Here is a 26143-nt window from a genome sequence, read left to right on the forward strand (position 1 = left end):
TTTAGAACCTTTAGGCCTTGTCAAAATCAGTACAGAGACTAGGAGCTCTAAAGTACCTCTTCCAGCCAGATTGGTCTCACAACATGAGGAGACTTTGGTTGGATTACTCTGTGACCCTGGGCCAGTCACCGACTGGGAGCCTCAGTTCCCTCATTTGGGGAGCAAGGAGAGCAACAATACCCACCTCATGGGCTGTTGAGGTCAATGAGAGAACCTATTTCTAGCATTTAGCAGAGTAACTGGCATATAGCTAGAATTCGAATGTTTCCTATTAACCTGAACAACAAACACTGCCCCATGCGCTGCTGCAGTCTCTTTGGTGTGAGCACAGGGTGAGGAAAGGGAGGTAATGGACACAGGTGTTAGAAACCTTCAGGCTTTGGTTTACAGGGAGGGTCCCTAATCCCACTGAACCTCTTTGGGGATTCAGATTCCTTACCTGCCCCAGGAATGGAGAATGGATTATAGACAGGATTCTGGTACCAGGGACCCAGGTGAAGCTGCTGGGCCACGGGGTGCACATAAAAGAAAGGTCTGGAGTTACTGCCCTCAAAAGTTTCGTTGTTTCCTGAAGAGTTCATTGCCCAGGCTGAAAAGCAGGTGTTTGTAGTTAGGAAAGCACAGCCGCACTCTGCCCTGTAAAGTGCTGCGAAGGAAGAAAGTCGTCCTTGTCCCCCATCAGAACTGGGAGCCTGGGTGGGCAGGTCCCTTACCTTCTTTCTCTTCCCGCTCGCCTGCGATGGGGACACGCGGGGGCTGCCCTGCGTGCGTTTCGACCAGGGCAGCAGCGCCCAGAGGCCCGGGCCCGCGTCGTGCTCAGCAAGTCTGGCTCCCCCGGCAGGAGCACCGTGGGGAGATGAGGCCTTGGAGGCGCGGGGTACCTAGTGCCGGGCGCCAAACGCCAGGGGCCGCGCCCCGCGGCTGCACTGGGAGACGCGGCCTAGGCCTCGGCTGCACCGCCCTTGTCCGCAGCCTCTCCAGCCTGCCCTCCAGCCTCCACCCGGGCCGAACCCCTCCTCAGTCCGGGAGTCCAGGCCTCCGGCTCCGCGTCTCCTAACACCCCCCTCCCCGCAGGCCAGTCTGTTCCCGCGACCTCCACACCCTGCATCCCCGCGCCCTGCAGGACCCGCGCTCGCATTCGGGACTCCAACCTGCTCTAGCTCGACGTCTGCGACTGGCAGCCTCTACGGTGGCGCACACGACCCGCGCCGATCCGACCTCTGTAACCGAGGGAATTTACGCTGCCGGTGGCCGAGGCTCTAGCCTTTATCTGGGCGGCTGGACGACAACGTGCTGCCTCTTCCGCAGGCACCGCCCCTGACGCATTCCCTCCCGCGCATGCGTCCTGTCAGAGCTCGTAGGCCAGGTGGGTCGGACTGAAGGCGCTGGTAGAAGCCGGGGCTGAGACTTGGTGGAGGGGAGAGGTCCTGTGCACCCTGCTCCCGGGTGAACCCCAGTCCTCCCTTCTGCACACCCCTGTGTGTGTGGGCGCCCTGGCCTTGACTCTTCTAGAGGACAGAGCCCTTCCCGGTCCCTTCGCTCTCCACGACTGTCCCCTCCTCTGAGTGTGTTGAGTTAGGTCGGGTCAGGCCGCTCCTCTGAGCTCCTGGTCTCCTTCCTTGGGCCTAAAGACGCTGACACTTAAGGAAGAGGAGCCTACCGAGGAGAAGCAGAGAGGAAGGAGACCAACGTGGACGGAGGACAGACCTGAGAGGAGGAAGTTTCACACAGGAGAGGTGAACAAGCGTGCTTAATGCTGCTGAGAGCAACATCTCGGGGCGGCGGGGGGGGGGAGGGGCTTCGGCAATTTGGACGCTAGTGGTCGGGGGAAGTGGTGGGACAGGAAGGCGCTGGAAGTCTGTGGGGTGATGGATGCGCAGTTAGAAGGGGGAAGCTGGCAAGTACAGAGTACTGTTTGTGTGTGAGTGAAAGGAAAGTCATAGGACAGTAGTGGGGGGGGGGGAGTCGTGGGGTTGTAAGGAGGATTGTGGATTTCGTTTTGTTTTTGAAAGAAAGGGATTGAGGTATATTTATCCTGGGATGGACTGACAGGGAGACGTTACTGATAGTGGAGAGAGAAGGATGTTAGGACGATGTTCTGAGGATGGGAGAGTAGCCAAGGCTGGTTACAGTGCTTGGCCTTGGACAGAAGAAAGTCCTTGCGGTCGGGAGGGAAATGAAATCCTGAAGGCAGGAATTTAAGTGCATTAGCATCTGATGACCTTGTTATTACTATATTTTCAGTCAAGAGGGGTAGGAATAGTACTAACCATGTCTGCCGTATTTCCCCATGGAATGGGAAGAGCAGTAATTTACAGACATGCAAAAAGAGCTGCTGGTAGAGTTGGGGGCCGACCTGGGGTGAGATTCAGTAATTTGTATTGGCCTTCATCTGCAGTGTTATGTCACTTGCCTAGTCATTTTCAGTTGCTTGGGAGAGACACAGTGGTTGGATGGATCAAGGACTGTGGTTTTGTAGGGCTTGTGGGAAGAGAAGTCAGTGGTTCAAGAAAGTTCAGTGTAATGGTGAGAAGTTAAATACATCATGGCACATGATGTATACCCTGCACTCGTGTGACCCTGAGTGTGAGTGCCTCCATAAATTGTGCTCCCTAGGTACCTCACCTCACCCTACTTAGTGGCCTAGCATGTAGTCAGGAAGAGAAAGTAATGTCAGAGAGGAACTGATCAAGTTAAGAAAAAGTAATGGAGGTCTTATACATGAGAATGAAAGAGCTAGAGGAGGGCGTTCGTGGTCCGAGAATGGAAATCTGAAGTTTCGGCTTTCAGAGTTGGAGCAGTTGTAAGTTGTAACAAGGTCCACGGCGTGGCCATTGGTTTGCTGAAGTCCTGTGGGCATGAAGGTCATTTGTGCTGAGAAAGGAAAAGATCTGGGAGGCTGGGGTTTTGTATGAGTCACCCCCTCTGTTGCTGAACCCAAGTTTGTGTGCCAGACACACAGTGAGGGCAAACAAACTGAAACATGAGAGTTTGGAGCAAAGAAAGGTTTACAGTATTTGTTGAAGAGGCACCAACCCAAAAGATGGGAGACCTAGACTCATCTCAAATCCATCTTGCTGGCTGGCTGGCTGGGGTGCAAGGTTTTTAAAGGCAACAGAGGTAAAGGTTCTTTGTGATTTCAGCTTCTTTATAAGACCTCAACTGCAGACTTCCTGGCTTCCTGTGACTTGATGTGTCATTGGTGACTGTGATTGATCTATGTGTTCCTGCAAAGCAAACTAGTAAATCATGGTCTTGTGATCCCTTAACTTCTTTCTAGGAGAGAGCAAAAGCAATGGTTGAGGCATTTTATTCTGTACTTAGAGCCTTCATGATGGTTCAGGAGCTTCAGTTCTTAATTGACCCTCCAGGTGTCATCAATTTTAAGTCTGCTTGGGGCCAGCTGGTTGAAGCCACAGGACATTATCTCGACAGTTTGGGGTCATAAATCAAGGCATTAGTTTAAGCTAACAATCATGGAAAAGGTTATGTTGGGCTTGCTTTTCCTTTGTTTCTGCATTCCCTCACTTCCCCAGTTAGTAACTGTTTGAATCTGCTCTTTGGGATTCAGGGAGAGTCTAGGAGACTTAAACCTTTTTCTACAAATGAGAAATGGCAGACACAGAAAGGCTTTTGTACCCGGGAGGGCCCTGCTGCGCCCTGCTTCATTTCACCTCTTTCGTATTGTAGTCATTTAGAGGTTCTCATGTCCTCAATGAATGTGGCAGAGTGACCAGCAAGGTGAGAGATAGAAACATCACAAAATGTTTGTATTCATAATGTGATGTTTTTCTTAAAGAGAGTCCCCCAAATTTTATAATCTTCAGTCCCCAGAAAACTTGGATCTGCCACATGCTAGTGGCCATGTCAGCCCTGGAGTGCATGGAGAGTGGGAGAATGAAGAACCTCCTTATGAGGGAACAAGTTTCAATGACTATTCAGTAAATAGGGTGAGGAATATGGTGGCTTGTGCTTAGCCAAACAGGGCTTCCAGGTTGCAGTGGCTGGGAGAGTTGGTAGGTGGGTCAGCAGGGAGAAGGACTGGAATGAAAGTGTCCCAGAAATGCCAGCTAACTGGGAACTTTGAATTTGAGGCAGTGCTGGAAGATGTCAAGAATGAAACATAGAGTGGTACTACCTGGCCCATAGATTCCAACTAGACCGCTGATGTAAGGATGTTTTTGTGCCAACTGAGGCATTTTGTGTTGGGTGGGGTGTCTGAGGTTAGATGGTGGTTGCTATTTTTGCATTAAGTTCCAGCTGGTAAACTGTGTGTTCTCTGCTCAGGATTCCAACTGGTTGTTATTATTATCATCTCTATTTTAAGATGAGGATATCTGAGATTCAGGAAGGTTAAGTAATCTGTCCACATATGTTAAGTTGCAGTTCTACTAGTTGGAAGGGGAGTGGGGTGAGGTCTTTGAATTCCCAGACCCAGTGCCTTTTCTACTGTTTGTGTGGTCAGTGTCACTCTCATTTTGACAGTTTGACAGTCTTCGTCTCCCATTAAAGCAGAGTAATTTCCACTTCCCCCTCAACTGACATGCTGATTTCAGATAGAAGTTTTAAACACAAATGTAATGATAGTCTTGCTTTCCACACCTAAAAACCTCCTTCAGCCTCACTAGTGATCCTTCATTTACTCATTCCATTCACAAAATTTGAGTCCCTATAATGGTACCAGCACAATTTTAGCCCTAAGGAAACAGAGGAAAAACAAAATTGTAATTCCTAAGGAGCCTACATTCTTGTGGTATTTGCAATGAGATGCCATTCACAACTAACATATTGGGGAAAAAATGAGTCTGACAACACCAAGGGTTAAGGAGGAAGTGGAGTGACAGGAACATGTATACATTACTCCTGAGAGTGTAAATTGGTAAAAATCACTTTGGAGAGCAAGTTGACAGTATCTGAAAAAGTTGAAAATGTGTCATACCCCATGAACCAGCAATTCTACCTCTCGAAATATCCTAGGGAAAAAACCTTGTATGTACACACAAGGAGCTGTTTATTAAAAATGTTTGTTACCATAGCATTGCTTTTAATATATATATATAAAAAAACGAAAACCACCTAAATGTCCATGAAACAAGAGAATGGATAAATAAGTTGTGGTATAGATAAATTATGGGAAACTACATAGGAGTTAAATGAATGAACTAGAATCACATCTGTCTCCATGGATAAATCTTAAATACAAGGTTCTAATTTATAATTTCTTTTATAATATCTTTTAGAGTTATAGTTTTCTTGCTATTGAAAATGATTTATTTAAACTACATTTTCTAACTGTGTTGGTGGTATATAGGAATAATATTGATATTTACATATTGATTTCATATTCCAGCAACTTTGCTTAACTCTTTAGTTTCAATTTTTTATGGATTTGACTAGATTTTCTATGTGAACACTCAAATCATCTACAAATAGTGAAGCTTTTTTTAAAAAATATATTTATTTATTTTTGGCTGCGTTGGGTCTTCTTTGCTGTGCACGGGCTTTCTCTAGTTGCGGTGAGCGGGGGCTACTCTTTGTTGCGGTGCACAGTCTTCTCATTGCGGTGGCTTCTCTTGTTGCAGAGCATGGCCTCTAGGCACGCGGTCTTCAGTAGTTGTGGCACGTGGGCTCTAGAGCACAGGCTCAGTTGTTGTGGCGCATGAGCTTAGTTGCTCCGCAGCATGTGGATCTTCCCAGACCAGGGCTCGAACCTGTGTCCCCTGCCTTGGCAGGCGGATTTTTAACCACTGCGCCACCAGGGAAGTCCCAATAATGAAGTTTTGTTTCTTCCTTTTCAATGAATATCTTCTCATTTCTCTTATTTGTATTAATCTTCTAAGACCTTCAGCACAATATTCAATTTAAAACACTGATAGCAGATAGCATTGTCCTGTACTTAATTTCTAATGATACACTATAAAGAATTATTGTAGGTTATTTTCAAGATACTCTTTAGCAAGTTAGTAGGGTCTGTTATTCCACATTGGCTGAGAAGTTTTAAAATTTTGAATGAATGTTAAGTTTTAGCAAGTGGTTTCCTGCATCTTTGAAATAATATTTTTTCCTCTTTCTTCATCTTGCTAACAAAGCAGATTCCTTACTAAATTTTTCTCTCATTAAACAATCCCTATATTCCTAGAATACACTCAACTTGGTCTTGATATATTTTAATATACATTGCAGGAATCCATTTGCCAGTATTTTATTTAGAATTTTGGAATCTAAGACTATAAGTGGAATTGTTTTATAATTTTTAATTCTCATATTGTCTTTTCTTGGTTTCAAGATATCCTAGCCTCATAAAATAAGCTAGATAACTTGCCATTTTTTTCTGTTCTCTAGAGCAATTTGCGTAAGACAAGGATTATCTACTTATTCCTTGAAGGTTTGATAGAACTTCCCTGAAAGAGTATGTTGTGTATTTTGTTTTGTAGGTAGACATGGCTACTGATGCAGTTTATCTAATGTTTATAAGTCTGTTTGGTTTTTCCATTTCTTGATTTGGTTTTGATGACTTGAATTTTTCTAGGAATTTGCCCTTTTTGTCTGAGTTTCCCAATTTATAGGCATAAAACTTTTCATAATTTTTGATTTTTTAAAAGTGCTTGTGATATCTGTAAACATGTTTCCATTTTGATATTTAATATTCTTTGTCCTCTATATTCTTTCCTGATCAATGTGCTCAAAACTATATCCATTTCATTAGTCTGATCAGAGAACCAACTGTTTTGTTGTTGTTCCTCTCCTTTATTTCCTATGTAATAATTACTGTTCTTTTATTTATATTCTTAAATGCCTTTGTGTTTCCTCTGTTGTTTGCTTTTCTAGCTTATGAGTTGGACATTTACCTAATTAATTTAATTTTTTATTCCTTATACATATATATGTTTAAAGCTATAAGTTTCCTTCTAAATACTTCTTTAGTTGTATTTCACAAGTTTTGTTGTGAAGCATTCTCATAGTCATTTATTTCTAAAATTTTCTAATTTCCACTCTTTGCTCCTTTTTCTAATTACAATATGCTTTCTGTCATGATCCTTGAATTATTAAGAACTAGGTTTTTCAATTTACAAACATCAGATTATTTTGGTTTACATTTTATTAATGATTTCCAATTATATTGCATTTTGGTCAAAATACACGATTTGTAAGTTACCAATAACTTGGTATTTGTTTGGACTTGTCTTATAGCCTTGTAAGTATTCAAATTTTGTAAATGATTGTAGTAAACTTGAAAAGAAGTTTTATCCACTAATTATCAGATGTTCCTTATTTATAAATATCCTTTAGATCCAATATTTTTCTGTTCAATTTCTCTATACCCTTACTAATTTTTGGTCTACTTGATGTATAATTTACTGAGTTACACGTGTTTGAAATCTCCCATCATGAGACAGATTTTTCACTAGTAGAGGAGAGAGTTACAAATATGGAAAGGGGGAATGAATCCACTATTGTTGGATTGGAATCAGAGATGTTAGTGTGAACTCATGGCATGTATATAGATAGATATAGATAGATAGGGATAGAATGTATGTATATATGTTGATATAAATGAGTGTATATACATGTAAATATGTACATATATATATGTGTGTGTGTGTCTGTATGTATGTGCTTACATCTGTTTTCTGGTTCTGTTTGCTGAGAGGGCCTAAAGAAATAATACCTTAGGGGCTTCCCTGGTGGCGCAGTGGTTGAGAATCTGCCTGCTAATGCGGGGGACACGGGTTCAAGCCCTGGTCTGGGAAGATCCCACATGCCACGGAGCAACTAGGCCCGTGAGCCACAACTACTGAGCCTGCGCGTCTGGAGCCTGTGCTCCGCAACAAGAGAGGCTGCGATAGTGAAGAGGCCCGCGCACCGCGATGAAGAGTGGCTCCCGCTTGCCGCAACTAGAGGAAGCCCTCGCACAGAAACGAAGACCCAACACAGCCAAAAATAAATATAATAAATAAATAAAAGATTACTATTAAAAAAAAAAAAAAAAGAAATAATACCTTAGGAACAAGGAGCACACCTAGCCCTCAAATCTTGGTTTCTAAATGCCATTCTCCACTCAAAGGAATCAGAGCTTGGAGAAATGGCTGTTTCTAGGACAGGCAAATACAGAGAATCACAATTTACTGGAGAAGCTCAAGAGCAGCAACCTCTATGGGAACTAGCACTCAGTAGGGAAACCTGAACTGTTATTGACAAATTGCTGGAGGCTCAGTGTTGACAAGTCTGAGAAATAAAAACTCCAGGTAAGCCCAGTCATTGGTGGGACCCCCACACGTTTATGAGTTTTACCTCCTGGAGCTCTACAGTTTTCTCATGGTACATATTGCATAATAATCCCAGAGTGCTTTCAGCAGGGGTAGCAGAAAAGGAACCATTTTAAAATATGCCAGATCATTCTTTTCTTCTTAACAAGGTCTGCCCTCAGGAGAAACTGTTCAGAGCCTACCCTTCTGGGGTTTTATCAGAACCTAAACTACTTCTGGGAAGGAAAGTTCCCAACTACATACACTCTAGCTGTCCTATCTCACCTAAGCGTTGGGAGGTGGGACAGAGAGACATGTGTGAAGTTCACAATCAGAGATTTAAGCTCACTAAAAGACTGAGACATAATCGTAGGAATATAGAACACTTGCCCTGACCCCATACCATAACACTACATTGCTAAAAGCTAATTTACAGCAGTTCTTCAGCCAGTACCCATGATGTACTTTACCCAGTGCATTATGTCCAGCTATCTAGAAAGAAATTACAAGATACATTAAAGGGCAAAGACCACAGTTTGAAGGTACAGAACAGGTATCAAAATCTGACTCATATGTGGCAGAGATGTTGGAATTATTAGACCTGGATTTTGAAACAACTGTGATTAATATTCTAAGGGCTCTAATAGATAAAGTAGACAGCATGCAAGAACAGATGGCTAATGTAAGCAGAGAGATGAAAATTCTAAGAAAGAATCAAAGAGAAATGCTGGAGATCAAAAACATTAACAAAATGAAGAATGCCTTTGATGAACTCATTAGTAGACTGGACACAGCTGAAGAAAATCTTTGAGCTTGAGAATATGACAATATAATAATAGAATTAAAAACTTCAAAAATTGAAAAAAGACTGAAAAAAGCAGAACAAAATACTTAAAAATTGGGAAAACTATAAAAGGTGAAACATAAACATAATGGGAATACCAGGAGGAGAAGAAAGAGAAAAGAACAGAAGCAACATAGGAAGCAATAATGACTGAGAATTTCCCCCAAATTAATGTCAGACACTAAACCACAGATCCAGGAAGCTCAGATAACACCAAGCATGATCAATACCAAAAAAAAAAAAAAAAAGCCTACACCTAGGCATATCATTTTCTAACTATAGAAAATGCAAGCTAAAGGAAAAAATACTGAAAGAAGTCAGAGGAGAAAAACACTTTTACTTATAGATGAGCAAAGATAAGAATTACATCTAACTTTTTCTTAGAAACCATGCAAGCAAGAAGACATTGGAATAAATATTTAAAATGTTGAGAGAAAAAAACCAATCCACCAACCTAGAAATCTGTACCCTGTGAAATTATCCTTCAAATGTGAAGGAGAAATAAAGACTTTCTCAGACAAACAGAAATTGAGGAAATTTGTTGCCAGTGGACCTGCCTTGCAAGAAACGTTAAAAGAAGTCTTTAGAGAGAAGAAAAATGATATAGGTCAGAAACTCAGATCTGACCTATAAAGAAAAGATCATTACAGGAGGAATATGTGAAGGTAAAATAAAAACTTTATTTTTCTTATTCCTAATCTGACAGATAAAAGTTTACTCAAAATAATAATAGCAACAATGTATTCAATTATATATGCTTTTGTGTATATATATGTTTATATATGCTTACCTGTAATTGAAATGAATGATAGCAATGATAAAAAGGTCAGGAAGTAGGAATTAGGAATTAGTAAGGTACTCATACTATTGGTGGAATCAGTATAGTATTATTTGAAAGTGGACTTGGATTTGTTGTAAATGTATATAGCAATCTCTAGGGCAACCACTAAAAAGAGCAAAAGCAGAAGTACAACTGATAGGCTAAGAAAAAACAGAATCATATAATATGGTCGGTAAGAACCACAAGAGGCAGAAAAGAGTGGAAGACAAAAATGGAGACAAAGAACAAGGGCAAGAAGTAGAAAACAGTAATGTATATGGTAGATATTAATTCAACTATATGGGTAATCAGTTTGGATGTCAGTGATCTCAAGCACCAAATAAAAGATGCAGATTGACATAATGGATCAAAAAATAAGATTCAACAAGAAATTGACTTTAAATATTAAGACACACGGGGACTAAAAGTAAATGGATGGAGAAAGATGTACCATACTAGCACTAATCAAAAGAAAATGGGGGGCTTCCCTGGTGGCGCTAGTGGTTGAGAGTCTGCCTGCCGATGCGGGGGACATGGGTTCGAGCCCTGGTCTGGGAGGATACCACGTGCCGCGGAGCAGCTAAGCCCGTGAGCCACAACTGCTGAGCCTGCGCGTCTGGAACCTGTGCTCTGCAACGGGAGAGGCGGCGACGGTGAGAGGCCCGCGCACAGCGATGAGGAGTGGCCCCCGCTCGCCGCAACTGGAGAGAGCCCTCGCACAGAAACGAAGACCCAGCACAGCCAAAAATAAATAAATAAATAAATTAATTAATTAATTTTAAAAAAAGAATACATAAAGAGGATCTAAACTAGACAGGGGAAATAAAAATAAAATTATAGCTTGGTTTGAATCTCACTAAGATGTCAATCTTTTAAAAAAAAAAAAAAAAAAAGAAAATGGGAGGGGACTTTCCTGGTGGCGCAGAGGTTAAGAATCCGCCTGCCAGGGCTTCCCTGGTGGCGCAGTGGTTAAGAATCTGCCTGCCAACGCAGGGGACACGGGTTCAAGCCCTGGTCCGGGAGGCTCCCACATGCCGCGGAGCAACTAAGCCCGTGTGCCACAACTACTGAGCCTGTGCTCTAGAGCCTCCATGCCACAACTACTAAGCCCACCTGCCACAACTACTGAAGCCCGCACGCCTAGAGCCTGTGCTCTGCAACAAGAGAAGCCGCTGCGATGAGAAGCCTGTGCACCGCAACAAAGAGTAGCCCCCGCTCGACGCAACTAAAGAAAGCCCGCACACATCAATGAAGACCCAACGCGGCCAAAAATAAATAAATAAATTAATTAATTAAAAAAAAAAAAAGAATCCGCCTGCCAATGCAGGGGACACAGGTTTGAGCCCTGGTCCAGGAAGATCCCACATGCTGTGGAGCAGCTAAGCCTGTGTGCCACAACTACTGAGCCTGAGCTCTAGAGCCCGTGAGCCACAACTACTGAGCCCGCATGCCACAACTACTGAAGCCCGTGTGCCTAGAGCCTGTGCTCCACAACAAGAGAAGCCACCACAATGAGAAGCCCACACACTGCAATGAAGAGCAGCCCCTACTCACCACAACTAGAGAAAGCCGGCATGCAGCAACGAAGACCCAACACAGCCAATAAATAAATAAATAAATAAATAAATTTATTAAAAAAAAAGAAAGAAAGTGGGAGTGGTCATATTTATTTCAGACAGAGCAGATTTCAGAGCAAGGAAAGTGATCAGGAAATAAAGAGGGGTATGTCATAATGATAAAAATGTCAGTTTTCCAAGAAGACATAATAATCCTTAACATGTATGTGCCTAACAACAAAGTGTCAAACTAAGTGAGGCAAAAACTGATAGAACTGCAAGGAGAAATAGATGAATCCACTGTTGTAATTGGAGACTTCATTACCCCTCTATCAGAAATGAGCAAATCCAGCAGACAGAAAATCAGTAAGGACATAGATGAACTCAACAACACCATCAATCCCCTGGATAAAATGGACATCTATAGACTACTTTATTCAACATTAGCAGAATATACATTCTTCTCAAGTTCATGTGTAACATATTTAATCGTGAGAAACTTGAAGGCTTCCCACTAATATCTGCTACAAGGCAAGTAGCACTGCTTTTCAACATCATACTGGAAGTCCTAGCTAATGCAATAAAGTAAGAAAAGTATAATAAAAGTATACTAATTGGGAAAAAAGAAATAAAACTGTCCTTGTCTGCAGAATACATGATCTTCCATGTAGAAAATCCAAAAGAATGGGTAAGAAAACTCACGGAACTAATATGCAATTATAGCAAGGTTGCAAGATACAAGGTTATTATTCAAGAATCAATAACTTTCACATTTACCAGCAATGAAAATTTTCAATTTGAAATAAAAGACACATTACACAAGCACCCTCTAAGAATGACATATTTAAGTATAAATCTGACAAAATATGTATAAGATCTATGAGAAAAACTACAAAACTGATGAAAGATATCAAAGAACTAAGTTAATGGAGAGATGTTCTATGTTCATGGATAGGAAGACTCAATCTTGTCAAGATGTCAGTTCTCCCAAACTTGATCTCTAGATCCAGTGCAGTCCCAATCAAAATCCCAGCAAGTTATTTCATGGCTATCTAGAAACTGATTCTAAAGCCTATATGGAGAGGCAGACTTAGAACAGTTGACTCAATACTGAAGGAGAACAACAAAGTTAGAGGACTGACACTACCTAACTTCAAGATTTACTGTAAAGCTACGGTAATAAAGACAATGTGGAACTGGCAAAAGAATAGACAAAACAATCAATGTAATCTAATAGAGAGCCCACAAATAGACCAACATAAACATAGTCAACTGATCTTTGACAAAGGAGCAAAGGCAGTACAGTGGAGCAAAGATAGTATTTTCAACAAATGATGCTGGAACTATGGGACATCCACATGCAAAAACAAAAAAAAGAATCTATACACAGACCTTACACCCTTCACAAAAATGAACTCAAAATGGATCATAGATCTAAATGTAAAATGATGCAAAATTATAAAACTCCTAGAGGATAACAGAAGAGAAAACCACGATGACCGTGGGTATGGTGATGACTTTTTAGTGACAATTCCAGTGGCATAATCCATGTAAGAAAGAATTGATAAACTGGACTTCATTAAAAGTTAAAAACTCTGGGAAAGATACTATCAAGTGAATGAAAAGACAAGCCACAGACTGGGAGAAAATATTTGCAAAAGGCAAAAGGCATATCCGATACAGGACTGTTATCCAAAATGTACAAAGAACTCTTAAAACTCAACCCTAAGGAAACCAACACCCCAATTTGAAAAGAGATCACAGACCTTAATGGATACCTCACCAAAGAAGATATACAGATGGCAAGTAAACATGTGAAGAGATACTCCACATCATTATGTCACTAGGGAAATGCAAATTAAAACAACAATACACACCTATTGGAGATACAACAACACACCTATTGGAATGGCCAAAATCCTGAACACTGACGACACCAAAGGCTAGTGAGGATGTAGAGCAATAGGAACTCTCACTCATTGCTGGTGGGAATGTAAAATGGTATAGCTGCTTTGGAAGAGAGTGTGGCAGTTTCTTACAAAACTAAACATATTCCTACCATACAATCCAGCCAACTATTAAAAATGCACATTTTCTCTCTGCCACTGTGACAGTAGCAGTTTTGCTAGATAAAGTACTAAGGACTTTCATGATTTTTAGAATTAGAGTACTTTTGAAGCCAAGACGAATTAAGCGTAAGACAAACTTATCTCATTTTAACATCACAATAGACCTAGGAAGTAGGTACTATTATTATTTTTCCCAGTCTATAGATGAGAAAACTGAGGCTTGGGTAGATTAGGTAATTTGCTTTAGATCACAGATCTAGTAAGTGACAAAGCCAGGCCTCTTTCCAATGTTTTCTTGTTGTTTTGTTTTGTTTTAACCTTTTTTTTTTGGTAAAATATACAGAAAAACTATCATTTTAACCATTTTAAGCATACAGTAGCATTAAGTACATTCACAGTGTTGTGCAAGCATCACCACTATCTGTATTCAGAACTTTTTCATCATCCCCAAACAAATTCTGTATCTACTAAACAGGAACTCCTCATTCTCCCCTCCCACCAGCCCCTGACAACTACCGTTCTACCTTTCTGTCTCTATGAATTTGACTACTCTATGTACCTCATATAAGTGGAATCATATAATGTTTATCCTTTGATGCCTAGCTTATTTTGCTCAGCATAATGTCTTCAAGGTTTATCCACAATGTAGCATGTGTTAGTTTTCTTCTTTGAAAAGGCTGAATAATATTATATTCCCCTTGCAATAATATTCCAATGTATATATCACATTTTGTTTCTCCCTATATCTATTGATGGACATTTGTTCCTACCTTTTGGCTGTTGTACTACTATGTACATGCGTGTACAAATATATGGTTGAGTCCCTGCTTTCGGTTCTTTTGGGTATATACCTAGGAGTGGAATTGCTGGAGAGTATAGTAATTCTCTGTTTAACATGTGGAAAAGAACATAATTTTAATTACTGTTATTTATTTATTTTATAAATTTATTTATTTAATTTATTTATTTTTGGCTGTGTTGGGTCTTTGTTGCTGCACACGGGCTTTCTCTGGTTGCGGCAAGCGAGGGCTACTCTTTGTTGCGGTGCGTGGGCTTCTCATTGTGGTGGCTTCTCTTGTGGAGTACGGGCTCTAGGTGTGCGGGCTTCAGTAGTTGTGGCATGCAGGCTCAGTAGTTGTGGCTCGCGGGCTCTGGAGCGCAGACTCAGTAGTTGTGGTGCATGGGCTTAGTTGCTCTGCGGCATGCGGGATCTTCCCGGACCAGGGCTCGAACCCATGTCCCCTGCATTGGCAGGCAGATTCTTAACCACTGCACCACCAGGGAAGCCCTACTGCTATTTATTAAATGACTACTGTGTGCTAGGCACTTTACTTATATTGTCTTGAATCCTTATACAATCTCAAGGTATAGTATGCCCATTTTTTATATGAGGATATAGGCTTAGAGAGGTTAAATAACTTGCCAGGAAGATGTAGCTACTGAATGGCAAGTTGATAAAACCCAGTCCAGTGCTCTTCCTGAAGGACACTCTCGTTTACCATGTTGGTCTCATGGATTGATTGTCTTTGTAGCAGGCATTGTTGCTAGTTTTACTAGTGGTCTCACCCACTTCTTCCTTGCTGGGAGAACCACAATGTTGTCCAGATAAAGAAAAACAATGTGTTCAGAGAAAGTATGTCTTTTCCCCCTCTAGCCCCATCAATGTCTGAAAACCAACTACAGGAATCTCATTATCCTGGGCAAGAAGATATCAATGTAAGAGGAACTTTGCTGAAGATTCTGAGAAATATTTTTCCTATCTGTTAATCCAAGAGAAGGGAGAAGAAAAATCACCTCTTTTTCCTTCCTGCTCATACTACTTAAACCATGTTACTGAGATAATATGGTAGTTCCTAAGATTTGAAGTGATACACGGAAGCAGTTGGCTAGGAGAAAAGAAAGCAGTAAAACAGAGTAGTTAAAATCATAGACACTGGAGCCAGGCAGCCTAGATTTTAATCCTGGCTCTGCTAATTTATTAGTAGTGTGATCTAGAGTGAGTTACTTAACTTCTTTGTGCCTTAGTCACTTCAACTGTAAAGTGGAGACAATAGCAGCAAACTCATAACAGTTGTTGTAAGGATTAAATGAGTTGATATAAAGTGCCTGGCACATAATAAGTACTCACCAAGAGTTAGATTTTGTTTTGTTTTTATTATTATTGGTGTAGAACAAAGACCTCAGACACTCAGAGGCTGGTAGACATACTATCCCTTGAGTGAGACCTGCAGTTACTAACAGCCTAGCTTGCTTTCCTCTGCTAACACACAAACTACTCAGGTTGCATTTTGACTTTTTGGGACACTGCTACTTTTTGCTTCTACTCTACTACTTACTCTTCATACTGTCTTTCTACAACACAAAACTGATTCCACTGCTAGGTCCCCATTAACTTTAGGATAGAGTCCAAACTTAACCTATAAGCAGCTTCATGATCTGTATCTACCTCTTGCTTTCCTCTCCAGATACCCTGTCACTCCCCCACAAATACTCCATGTTCTAGTCATGGCTAATGACCTCGTTCACCCAACAAATATTTATGAGCGCCTAGACACTCACTGTGTAAGGCATTGGAGAGTCAACAAGATATGAAAGGGGTTTCCGCATTCATGGAGCTTACATTATAAAAACATTTAATTATAACCATCAGAAGGGCTGTGAGTTAAAAATACTGTGTACAATGAAAACATAATAGTGAAACCTACCAGCTCGTTTGTTTAAACCTCTATCCTTGACCCCTGCTATGTTCCTCTGCTGGTCCCCTTCTTTTTCTGCCTACCCTACCCCACTTTTTCTGAAAAAACTTTCTTGAGCTTCTTGTTTTTCTTATGTACTCTTATAACACCAGTGTACATATTGCTTTCACAGAATTTATCCTACTGTTGATTTGCTTGGGTCTTTTCCTCCAACATTCCTGTTCCTCTATGAGTCTTTTATCTCTGTATCCTAGAGTACTAAAGCAAATCTTTGCTGAATAAATGATATCCACTTTCTAAAACTTTTTATCTTGAAATAATTACAGACTCAGAAGTTGCAGAAAGAGTACAGAGAGTTCCTTGTGTACCCATCACCCAACTTCCTACAGTGGTAACGTCTTATATAACTATAGTACATTATCAAAACTAGGAGACTGACATTGGCACAGTGCAATTAATTAGACTATAGGCCTTACTCAGATTTCATCACCTTTTATATGCACTTATTTTTTGGTAGGTGTTACATGTAGTTCTATTAAATTTTATCATATGTATATGTTTATACCACAATCAAGATACAGAAATGTTCTGTTACCATAAAGAACTCCCTTGTGCTACCCGGTAATAATGATGTCCATTTTAATTGGATTTTCTCTGTATATAATACAGGGAAGCAAGATGGAGAGGGTATACACTTGACCCTTGAACCACATGGGGGTTAGGGGCACTGACCCTTCTCTAAGTACATGTAACTTTATAGTGGGCCCTCCCTATCTGCAATTCCACACCTGCAGATTCAATCAACTGTGGATTGTGCACTCTCCCCCCTCACAGATGGCCTGGTAACTTCCTCCCCCAAATCCAGGGTTTTTAAATAGGTTAAAATTAACCTTAAGAATATTTTAGATTATCTTAATATCTTAAATGATTCTGATGTGTAACATCAGAAATGGTTAAGCAAAGATTCAACTTTAGAAAATGTGTAGTTGCATCTTTATTTTCCCAGGAAATCATTTCTGTTTTCTTTCTAGAATCATGACAGTGTTTAAAATGCAGTCTTAGAAGGATTCTGTTTCATGGCCATTGGCACTTAATTGAAAGAAAATGCCTTATTAACTAAAAGGGAATGCTTAAAACAATGTCATGTGCCTAATTTTGGATATAGATCACATGGGAGTACTTTACATTGTAAAAATAAATAGTATAATAGCTAGAAAATACTGATTTATGATCTCCCTAAACTGGACTCTCAAACTAGCTGTGATTGTTCTGCTTCCAAGCTACGAGGTGAAATCTGTAAAGCAGTCAAGGTGGTGTTGATGCTCATAATGCCAAGCACCCTATAGTTGTTCTACCACAGCAGCTGCAAGGAGTCAGCCTCCTCTGACTGCAGCAGGCGCTTCTTCCTGATGGTTCCAGTTCCCTCTGAGGATTTTTAAGGGGATGGCAACTTTGAGGAGAAAAGGAATGGAAAACAATTACAAATATCTGAGGATAAATTTTCAACCTGTTCTTTTCCCAGTTAAGATAACACACCAAAAAGATTGGCTTCTTTGAAACTCTAGAAACTTCAATCCAGGCTACCAGCCCACAGTGTTTTCAATGTTAAAAAGTGATGCTTAAGGTATTAACCAAGTAGCAGACTGCTATTTGCCTGACCCAAATAGCCTTTTGCTAGAGCTTGGAAAAACTAAGTCCTCACAGCTATAGTTGGCTGAAAGACAGTTCTAGAAAATGAGATGTATGTGAGAGTCAGCTGAGTTGGGGGTATGGAGTATTATCCTGAGAAAGCTTTTACTTTCCTGGAAAAAAGGAAAAAGAAAAAGGTGGCTGAAGCCACTCCTTTCCCTATCTTCCTGCCTTGAACAACGGGGGTGTAAAGAGTAAAACTGCTGCAACCACCCTGCAACCATGTGAGAAATGTCAAGAGAATCACAGAAATTGTGGCTCTCCTGTTCTTGAGCTGTTGAACCAACGATAACCAACTACCTGCAGACTTAGGTGACTAAAGAGACGCTTCTTTAAGCCATTGCAATGTAATGTTTTTTAATTCGCAGCCATATGCATTCCTAACTGTGCAGCTATTAAAATGACACCTTTTTAGTACTCTCTTTCATCCTCACAATTAGCTACTCTTCCTATAGTTACTGCTATTACTATCTAGTCACCCTAACTGGAAAACTCAGTCATCCTTCACTTCTTATTTTCCCTCATCCTCTTAGTAACCAAGTCTTGTTTATTATATCTAGCTAGTTTCAAGTCCATCTCTGCTTCACTATCCTTGCTGCCACTACGTTAGTTTGGACTCTCTCTCCACCTCCTCTCTGGACTATTTTTACAGCCCCCTCATTAGATAGTATCCCCACATCCAGTCCAATATCCACCATGCTTCAGAATTACTTTTCTAAAATCTTATAAGATACTCTCCTCCTTAAAAATCTTACATGGCTCTCAGTCCTCTAGAGGAGGAAGCACAAACTCCTTTTTTTGTTGTTTCTGCCTTCTTGTTTAGGCTTTGCATCTCCAGGATCCAGTCTGGCCCAGAGTAGGAGCTCAGGTGTTTGTTAAATGACTGAATCTTTTGTATGGCTTCTTTGTTGTTAAATATCAAAACACGTAAACATTTAATCAGACTAAGCAGCGTGACAGCATCCTGGATAGTCAATAAAGATTTGCTGAGTTTATCTAGCTTCTAGATTCTACTGTAAAATCCTTTATCAGTAGTCCCAGATATACACATCTTGGTGTGTATTCAGTTGATTTAATCTGGCCTAAAGAAAGAGGCTCTTCAGTAACGTGTACGCATTTAGTTTAAAACTGGTCACGTACATCCTCCAGACTGGGCTTCTGCCAAGAAAGGAAGTTACGAAGGTGGTTGAAGAAGCCTATATGGGCATTTCTGACAATTTCGATCTATGAATTACTGCTATCAAACGAGAGAGTAAATCTACGACTTCTGGCAGGCTCGCAAGCCGTACCAAGTTAACCACACTAGTGTGGGCCACAGCCTACAGCTGCTACAAAGGCTTCGCTTTGTGAAGCGGAAGGCTCTCCTTTGGAACTTACTGCGGCGAGCGGGGAGCCGCTGCATCGCAGCACAAAACTAGCTCAAGGCTTCCCGTGCAGAGCTTCCCCAGAACTGCGGGCTCTTTCAGGTGCTGCTTCGAGTTTTTTCTTGGCCTAGAGACCAGGACATGAAGCCTCTCTTGACGAGATCAAGAAAACGGAGCGTGCTTTGATACGTGCAGAGCGTGTTTTGGAGAGCAGGGGTCGAGGAGACAAAGCCCACTCAGCCAGCCGCCCAACATCTCCCTTTCTTTCCTGGTCTGGTGTTGTCTAGTCCTCCTCATTTCCACTCCCCGACTCAGCCTGCAAACTTCTATATTTCAAGAGGGAAAAATCACTCTACGGCATAAAACCTGGTGCCGTGCTGTCCGCATTTCCTAGCACTGAATTTCTCCGACCTCCCTTTTCGCCAGGCTAGGCCTGAAGCCTTCACCGCCCGAACCCCCTGGCGCCCCAGGCCCGGGCGTCTCGGGAGCGACCCCTCCGCCGCGCACGCGCCCTACGCGGGATCTCCGCTGACCTTCTCCAGAAAACCCCTTCAAAAGCGTTTCCCCTTCACCTCGCGCCTTCCCCGCCCTTCCGGCTCTTCCTCCACGCGCCTGCGCGGACCCAATTGTTTTGGCTTTCCGGTGGGATCCGGCAAAGGAAAAGGGCGGGGGAAGCGAGGGTAAGGGCGGGTGGGGTGGGGGCGTCTCAAGAACCCGGGAAACTGCAAAATTGACGTTTGTGCTGCTAGACGCGGGCGAGCAGCGGAAAGGGGAAGCTGGCGAAGGCTGGCCCACGGTCTGCTGTCCGCGCGTTCCCGGGTCTCAGAAGGGGCCCGCCAAGGGGGCGAGAGCGCGCTGCAGGGGCGGGGCGGCAGCGGCTAGCCGGGCGTTTCGCGGCTCCGGGGCTGTCGAGGCGGCGCGGGCAGGCTGCGCGGCTCCCGGGGGAGGAGTCTGGCGGTGGTCGGGCCTTGTGGAGAGTGCAGCTGCGCCCAGAGAGGACGCTGCTTTCCGCTCAGGACGAACCGGCCGAGGGAGGGCGCGAGGGGAAACCGGAAGGAAGGGGAGGCGGCGGCGCCAGCCTTCCTCGGAGGGAAGCAGAAGCGAGACCCCGGCCCTAGCCGCGGCAACAGGGCCACGCCCCCGCCGCCGCGCGTGAGGGGCCCAGTGTCTTCGTGGCCACCAGCCGCATCGGATCCCAATCCTCGGGACTGAGGGACTCGGGTGAGCAGGCGTCGCTAGCGCCGGGCGGGGGTACCCCGAGACGACCTGTGGAGGAGTTGGGGGAGGAGGGCCGCGGCGGGAGGGGGCTCGGCCCTTTGTGGCTCGGCGGGCGGGGGGCGGCGGCGGCGGCATCTTTCAAACCGGAGAAGCTTCCGCTGCGGGCGGGGGAGGGGCGCGGGCGACTGGCGCCTCCCTCCACCCCCGGCGGCGGCCCCTCTGCGGCTCTGCCTCCGGCCGGTGCTTGGGGCAGGGGCGGCGGGGCTTGCCACTCGCGGGGGCGTTTCCGGCCGCGGGTCTCCCAGGCGGCGCCCTGGCCCCGTCTGGCGCCCGCATTGCCAAAATGAAGCTGCTTCCCTTAAAGACTCGCGACGTCTTCGGGAGACGGTGGGCAGTAGGAGGGCAAGACCTTCCTTGCATTTTTTTCCCGGTACTTTTGAAGTAACCAAGAGATGTCTAGATTAACCGAGGCCCCATTGTGATCTACTGATGATTTTAAAAAGAAAGCAGAAACTGCCCTTTGAAATGGAAAATTCTGTACGTATTTACTTTAGACTGTGAAATCGCTAACTTATTTGAACTCGACCACCTTTCTCTCCCTATGAATTGAGAAAACGTGAAGTGGAAGAATATCCTTTAGTTTGATGTGGAGCGGTTATTTTGAGTTAACGGGTTTTTTATTTCTCGTTTGTTGATCTAAGATCTCTTTTTATACCACCTCAAAGAGAGAATAATATACCCTCCACAGATCTCTAGAATTGTCCGATGCCACGATTGCCCCTTCAAATGAAAATAGAAAAAGAATCTAAAAATGTAAAATTAACTGTGAAAGGGTATGTTTGTGTGAAATATCTATCTTCTATATCAGTAGTGTTATAAAAACGTAGGGTACAGGACTGGTCACGTGTTGTTGACACATGAATCTGTACGTCTGGCTCACTTAGCATTCAGGCATTCAGAAACAACCCTATCAGCAATGTGGTCTGACTAAAATTTTATTTTCTTCTATTGAGGCAACCAGTTAACAGGGTGGAATTAACAGGGTGGTTTTCTTCCTCTTTTTCTTTTTTTTTTTTTTTTAAGACAGGGTGGTTTTTTTTTCCCCCCCTTCCCGCTGTGTTGTGAATTTTTGCCTGAATTTGAGTGGTATGGACTTCAAATCTCGCAGTTGTGAGTGACTTACTTTAGTTAACCTTTGGTAAGGACCTTTTTCCTGACTTTTTTTAGAAGTACTTTTTCTGACCGAAAGTAAATCGAAAAGTCAAACCAGTCAGTTGTTTTCCAGTCTTGATGATGTAGAATTTTCTTAATGTTAAGCTTACTTCTTCACTTTGATCTTTTGTTGGTCTAGTGTTTATTGAAGTCTCTTTAGATTGGGCCCTGAAATTCTCAAGAGGTTGTTGTCCTCAGTAAACAGTACAGGGCTATGGCATTTCTGTTGAGCTTGCTTTATAGTTCGTGCTTTTCCACATAGTACTATTTTCTCTACAGTTTTATAAGAAGAGTTCTAAGTGCTATAATTCTTCTCTCCTTTTTGCTCTCATAAGCATTACCATAAAATCTGTTAGCTTTGATTATTCACATGCCCTTTAAGGAGATGGGTGGGAATAAAGGTGTCATAGTGCTTTAGTCCACACTTCTCCATATATTTTCTTCTGGTTAATGGAAATAACGAGCTGTCTCATAAAATCCAAATATTGAGCACTGAATGTGTTTAAAGTGGATGGTAGGGACTTCTCTGGTGGCACAGTGGTTAAGAATCCGCCTGCCAGTGCAGGGGACACAGGTTCCATCCCTGGTCTGGGAAGATCCCACATGACGCAGAACAACTAAGCCCACGTGCCACAACTGCTGAGCCCACGTGCTGCAACTACTGAAGCCCGCGTGCCTAGAGCCTGTGCTCTGAAACAAGAGAAGCCACTGCAATCAGAAGCCTGTGCACCGCAACGAAGAGTAGCCCCTGCTCGCCACAACGAGAGAAAGCCCATGCGCAGCAACAAAGACCCAGTGCAGCCAAAAAAAAAAAAACGTGGATGGTAAATTCATAGAAACTTGAATGCAGTCACAAAAGCCAAAAGATACTTTGATTTTCCCAAAGATTTTACTCATATACTTAGAAAAGAGTTGTATTTTTTCTTGCTCTCCTTCCTAAGCCCAGGAAAAAGGATTGGTCCTGCTATCATAAAAAATACGAATGAAAATGTCAAAGTCCTTCATTATATCTTAGTCTTATCATTTTCAGTTTTGTGGAGTTTGAATAGAGCAGATGATATTTAAATAACTCAGGGTATTGGAAATGATAGGTTGATTTCAAGTAACGTTTTAAGTATATGAAGGTTACTCGTGGTTCCCTTGCCGGATTTTTCAGTACCTAGATTCCTCTGTGTGGGAAGAAGGGATTATTGGAGAAAATTTGGAGAAAATGTAATCATTTAATGAGAGATGCTTTTTAAAGTCTTCCCTTTTTTTCTCAGCTCCACTCCCGTACCTCTGACAAGTGGCAACATGTAGTAGGTTCCATGATAGGCAGGGGATTCTAAGTATTTCTCAGTTTACCCCCCCTTTTTTTTTTTTAAAGAAACTGAGAAATTTAAATAGTCATAATCATTGTTAAGCAGCTATGCCCTTAATGACCTCATGAATATATTTATTATCTGGGAAATATTTTCTTCTGCTGTTGTGATAGAAAAAAATCATTGATTTGGTGGAAAATGAAATCCCATTGAAGAGGTTAAGGTCAGTTTTGCTTTAGTCTATACTTCTCCAGCTTTCTTAAGTCTATGCAGAGCTGAGAAGAAAAGAGAAAAGTGATATCCAAAATAAAAGGACATACTACACTCATATAATTATTCTATCACAGATGGTGTCTCCTTTATGTTCTTGTTTAATTTTTTTAAAGTGAGACAACTTATAATTCATAATGTAGAACAGAAGCTTATTCTTGTGACCTGAATTTACTTAGGGTACTGAGCATAATTAACTTGATGGAGCCATGTAGTTTTTTCAGTATAGTTGGAAAGGAGGAGCACAAGGGAATAGACCTAGGCCCTGAATTTGATTAGAGGAAGCTGTACGGAAATTTATCAAACTTGATAAATTATTTAAAAGGCAAGGTGTTTGGTCTTTTTCTTTGGCTGCATTGGGTCTTCGTTGCTGCACACGGGCTTTCTCTAGTTGTGGCGAGCAGGGGCTACTCTTCGTTGTGCTGCGCGGGCTTCTTATTGCGGTGGCTTCTCTTGTTGTGGAGCACGGGCTCTAGGCGCACAGGCTTCAGTAGTTGCGGCTTGTGGGCTCAGTAGTTGTGGCTCTCAGGCTCCAGAGCGCAGGCTCTGTGGTTTTGGTGCATGGGCTTAGTTGTTCCGCCACATGTGGGATCTTCCCAGACCAGGGCTCGAACCCATGTCGCCTGAATTGGCAGGTGGCTTCTTAACCACTGCGCCACCAGGGAAGTCCAGGTGTTTGTTTTTTAACTGATGCTTGTCACGACTCCAAAAATTTCTGTTTGTGTAGTGGTTGACAATCAATCTGAAGATCAGGTGGTCTTCCAAACATTCTCAACTGTCAGGGTTGTTTTGGTAACTTGAAAGCAAAGTATTTCTGGCACCAATATTTTGTCCTCCCTAAGGAGAAACCTGTTTTCTCACTGAAATGAAGAAAGGTTTGTGTTATGACTGGTATCATTTAGTTTTGCTGCATGGGCATCAGCCTTCTCAAGGTTAGTCTTTGTTGTACTAGTTTGTTTCATGACTTGTACCATCAAAATACTCCCTAAAATCTTTGAATAAATTTCTCTTATCTAAAATAGCATTCACCCAGCGTGAAAAGAGAACTGTGTTTGAGTGTTGAGACCTTGTAATTGGGACCCTTAGACCTGTATAGGTGTGAAGTTTTGAAAGTCGGGAAAGTGCTACAAAAAGCTTGACCAGTGAGTGCGTTAATAAAAATAATTGCCAATTTTTTTGCACACAGTAGTAGTGTTGTGTGTCAGGCAGCACTGTTCCATGCTCTTCATAGAACTCATTTAATCCTTAATTCATTGAGAAGAATTCTATTTTTATCCCCCGTTTTACAGATGAGCATACTACAGGACAGAAAAGGGTCACACAACTAGTAAGTTGCAGAACTGGGATTTCAACCCAAGTAATTTGGCTCCACAGTTCATGCTTTTAATTTTTTGGCAATACATGACATTCAGAATGCCCTGGATTCTTTCTAACAAAAGTTTTTGATTTTCTGTATTGCCATTTGTAGCACTGGAAGATGGAGCATCACCTAAGTTAATAATATACAGCTTGAAAATGCTTCATACACATGATAACCTGTAGCCCACTGCCCTTCCTTTTTATCACTGTTTTATCCTTACTGTGTAGTTTTTGTGCAGTCCTTGTTTGCAGCCTCCTCCCCATCTTTTTATCCTTCCTCATTTTACATATACAGCTCAGTTAATTGCTGAGCAGACTCATATTCACAATCAGTAGTTATTTAATCCTTTATTCTTTCCTTTATCCTCCAGGTCTTCCCTGTATAACATTGGAAAAGCTTGTTTTGTATCTGTTTGAGTTTCTATAGCTACTCTGTGGAAGGGCACTACAAATGACACACCTGTGGGAATGAAAACTAGATTTCAAAGTGAAGTTAGACACATCTCCTTCCCCTAATAAAAAACCACTGCCATCAACCTCTGAAACCTGTGAAAGTATTTGGAATTTTTTTTTTTTAATATTTCATACCTTTTTCCAATTAGTCTTGATTCCTGTTCCTTGAATATCAGTATTTAGATCCTATGAAATTTATTGTTACTATTATTTTTAAATTATGAGTATTATAGTAGCATTTACTTTATGTAAATTTTCTTTGCAGACACACTTTTGGGCATATTTTAGCTTTTGCAGCCTAAGGACTTCAACAGTTTTTTTTATAGGAAAGTGAAGTGAGGATTTCAGACAACCAGCGTAAACTTCTGGAGTACAACTGACCCTTGAACAACTCGGGGTTGGGGCGCCAACCCTCCTAATACTAGAAAATCTGCATGTAGCTTATAGTCAGCCCTCCAAATTCTATGTTCTTCCATATCTGTGGTTCCGCATCCGAGGATTCAACCAACTGCAGATCGTGTAGTGCTGTAGTACTTACCATTAAAAAAAATTGGACCTGTGTAGTTCAAACCCCTGCTGTTCAAGGGTCAGCTGTACAGGTACTTTGAAAGTTGGATTTTTCTACAATGTGATTCTACGGTGAAAATGAAAAACAAGTTAGCTCTGTGAAAATTTATAGTCGTATTGATTATTCAAAGGGAGGAAAACCTACTGAAATAACTTTCCATAAGAGGTGTTTCAGATTTTTAAGTAGAATTGTATATATTGATACGGATTGTTGACTGATTTAATCCTAATGACCGTTTAATAACAGAATGTTTGTTTTGAAACTGTTTTGTGTGGTGGAATTCACTCAGAACCTTGGAGGCTTGGGTATCCTAGAGCAGCGGTCCCCAACCTTTTTGGCACCAGGGACTGGTTCCGTGGAAGACAGTTTTTCCACAGGCGGGGGTGGGGTGGGGAGGGGAGGGTTCAGGCGGTAAGGCTGCCCTCCTGCTGTGTGGCCAGGTTCCTAACAGGCTGGGGACCAGTACCAGTCCACGACC

At 42.3% G+C, this 26143-nt stretch overlaps 2 protein-coding genes across 5 annotated transcripts in view; both read left to right on the forward strand.

Moving 5' to 3' along the window:
* Nucleotides 1–15220, forward strand: part of LOC132371895 (retinitis pigmentosa 9 protein-like) — a 43945-nt gene extending 28725 nt beyond the window's left edge. Inside the window, exon 6 of the mRNA XM_059933636.1 lies at nt 15190–15220. Within this exon, the coding sequence (XP_059789619.1) occupies nt 15190–15205 (16 nt within the window). The 3' untranslated portion in view covers nt 15206–15220. The remainder of the gene's footprint in view (nt 1–15189) is intronic.
* Nucleotides 1281–26143, forward strand: part of KBTBD2 (kelch repeat and BTB domain containing 2) — a 41490-nt gene continuing 16627 nt past the window's right edge. For 2 of the 4 annotated variants that reach the window (XM_059933624.1, XM_059933629.1), the window contains exon 1: nt 19989–20505. The gene's annotated coding sequence lies outside the window, so the exon portion shown is untranslated. Of the gene's footprint in view, nt 1737–19988; nt 20506–20733; nt 21040–26143 lie in introns of those variants that run through there. The other 2 variants (XM_059933627.1, XM_059933626.1) reach the window with 2 other exon arrangements.

The sequence above is a fragment of the Balaenoptera ricei genome, chromosome 9 (assembly GCF_028023285.1).
Source record: "Balaenoptera ricei isolate mBalRic1 chromosome 9, mBalRic1.hap2, whole genome shotgun sequence".
In the NCBI taxonomy this organism is placed as follows: domain Eukaryota; kingdom Metazoa; phylum Chordata; class Mammalia; order Artiodactyla; family Balaenopteridae; genus Balaenoptera; species Balaenoptera ricei.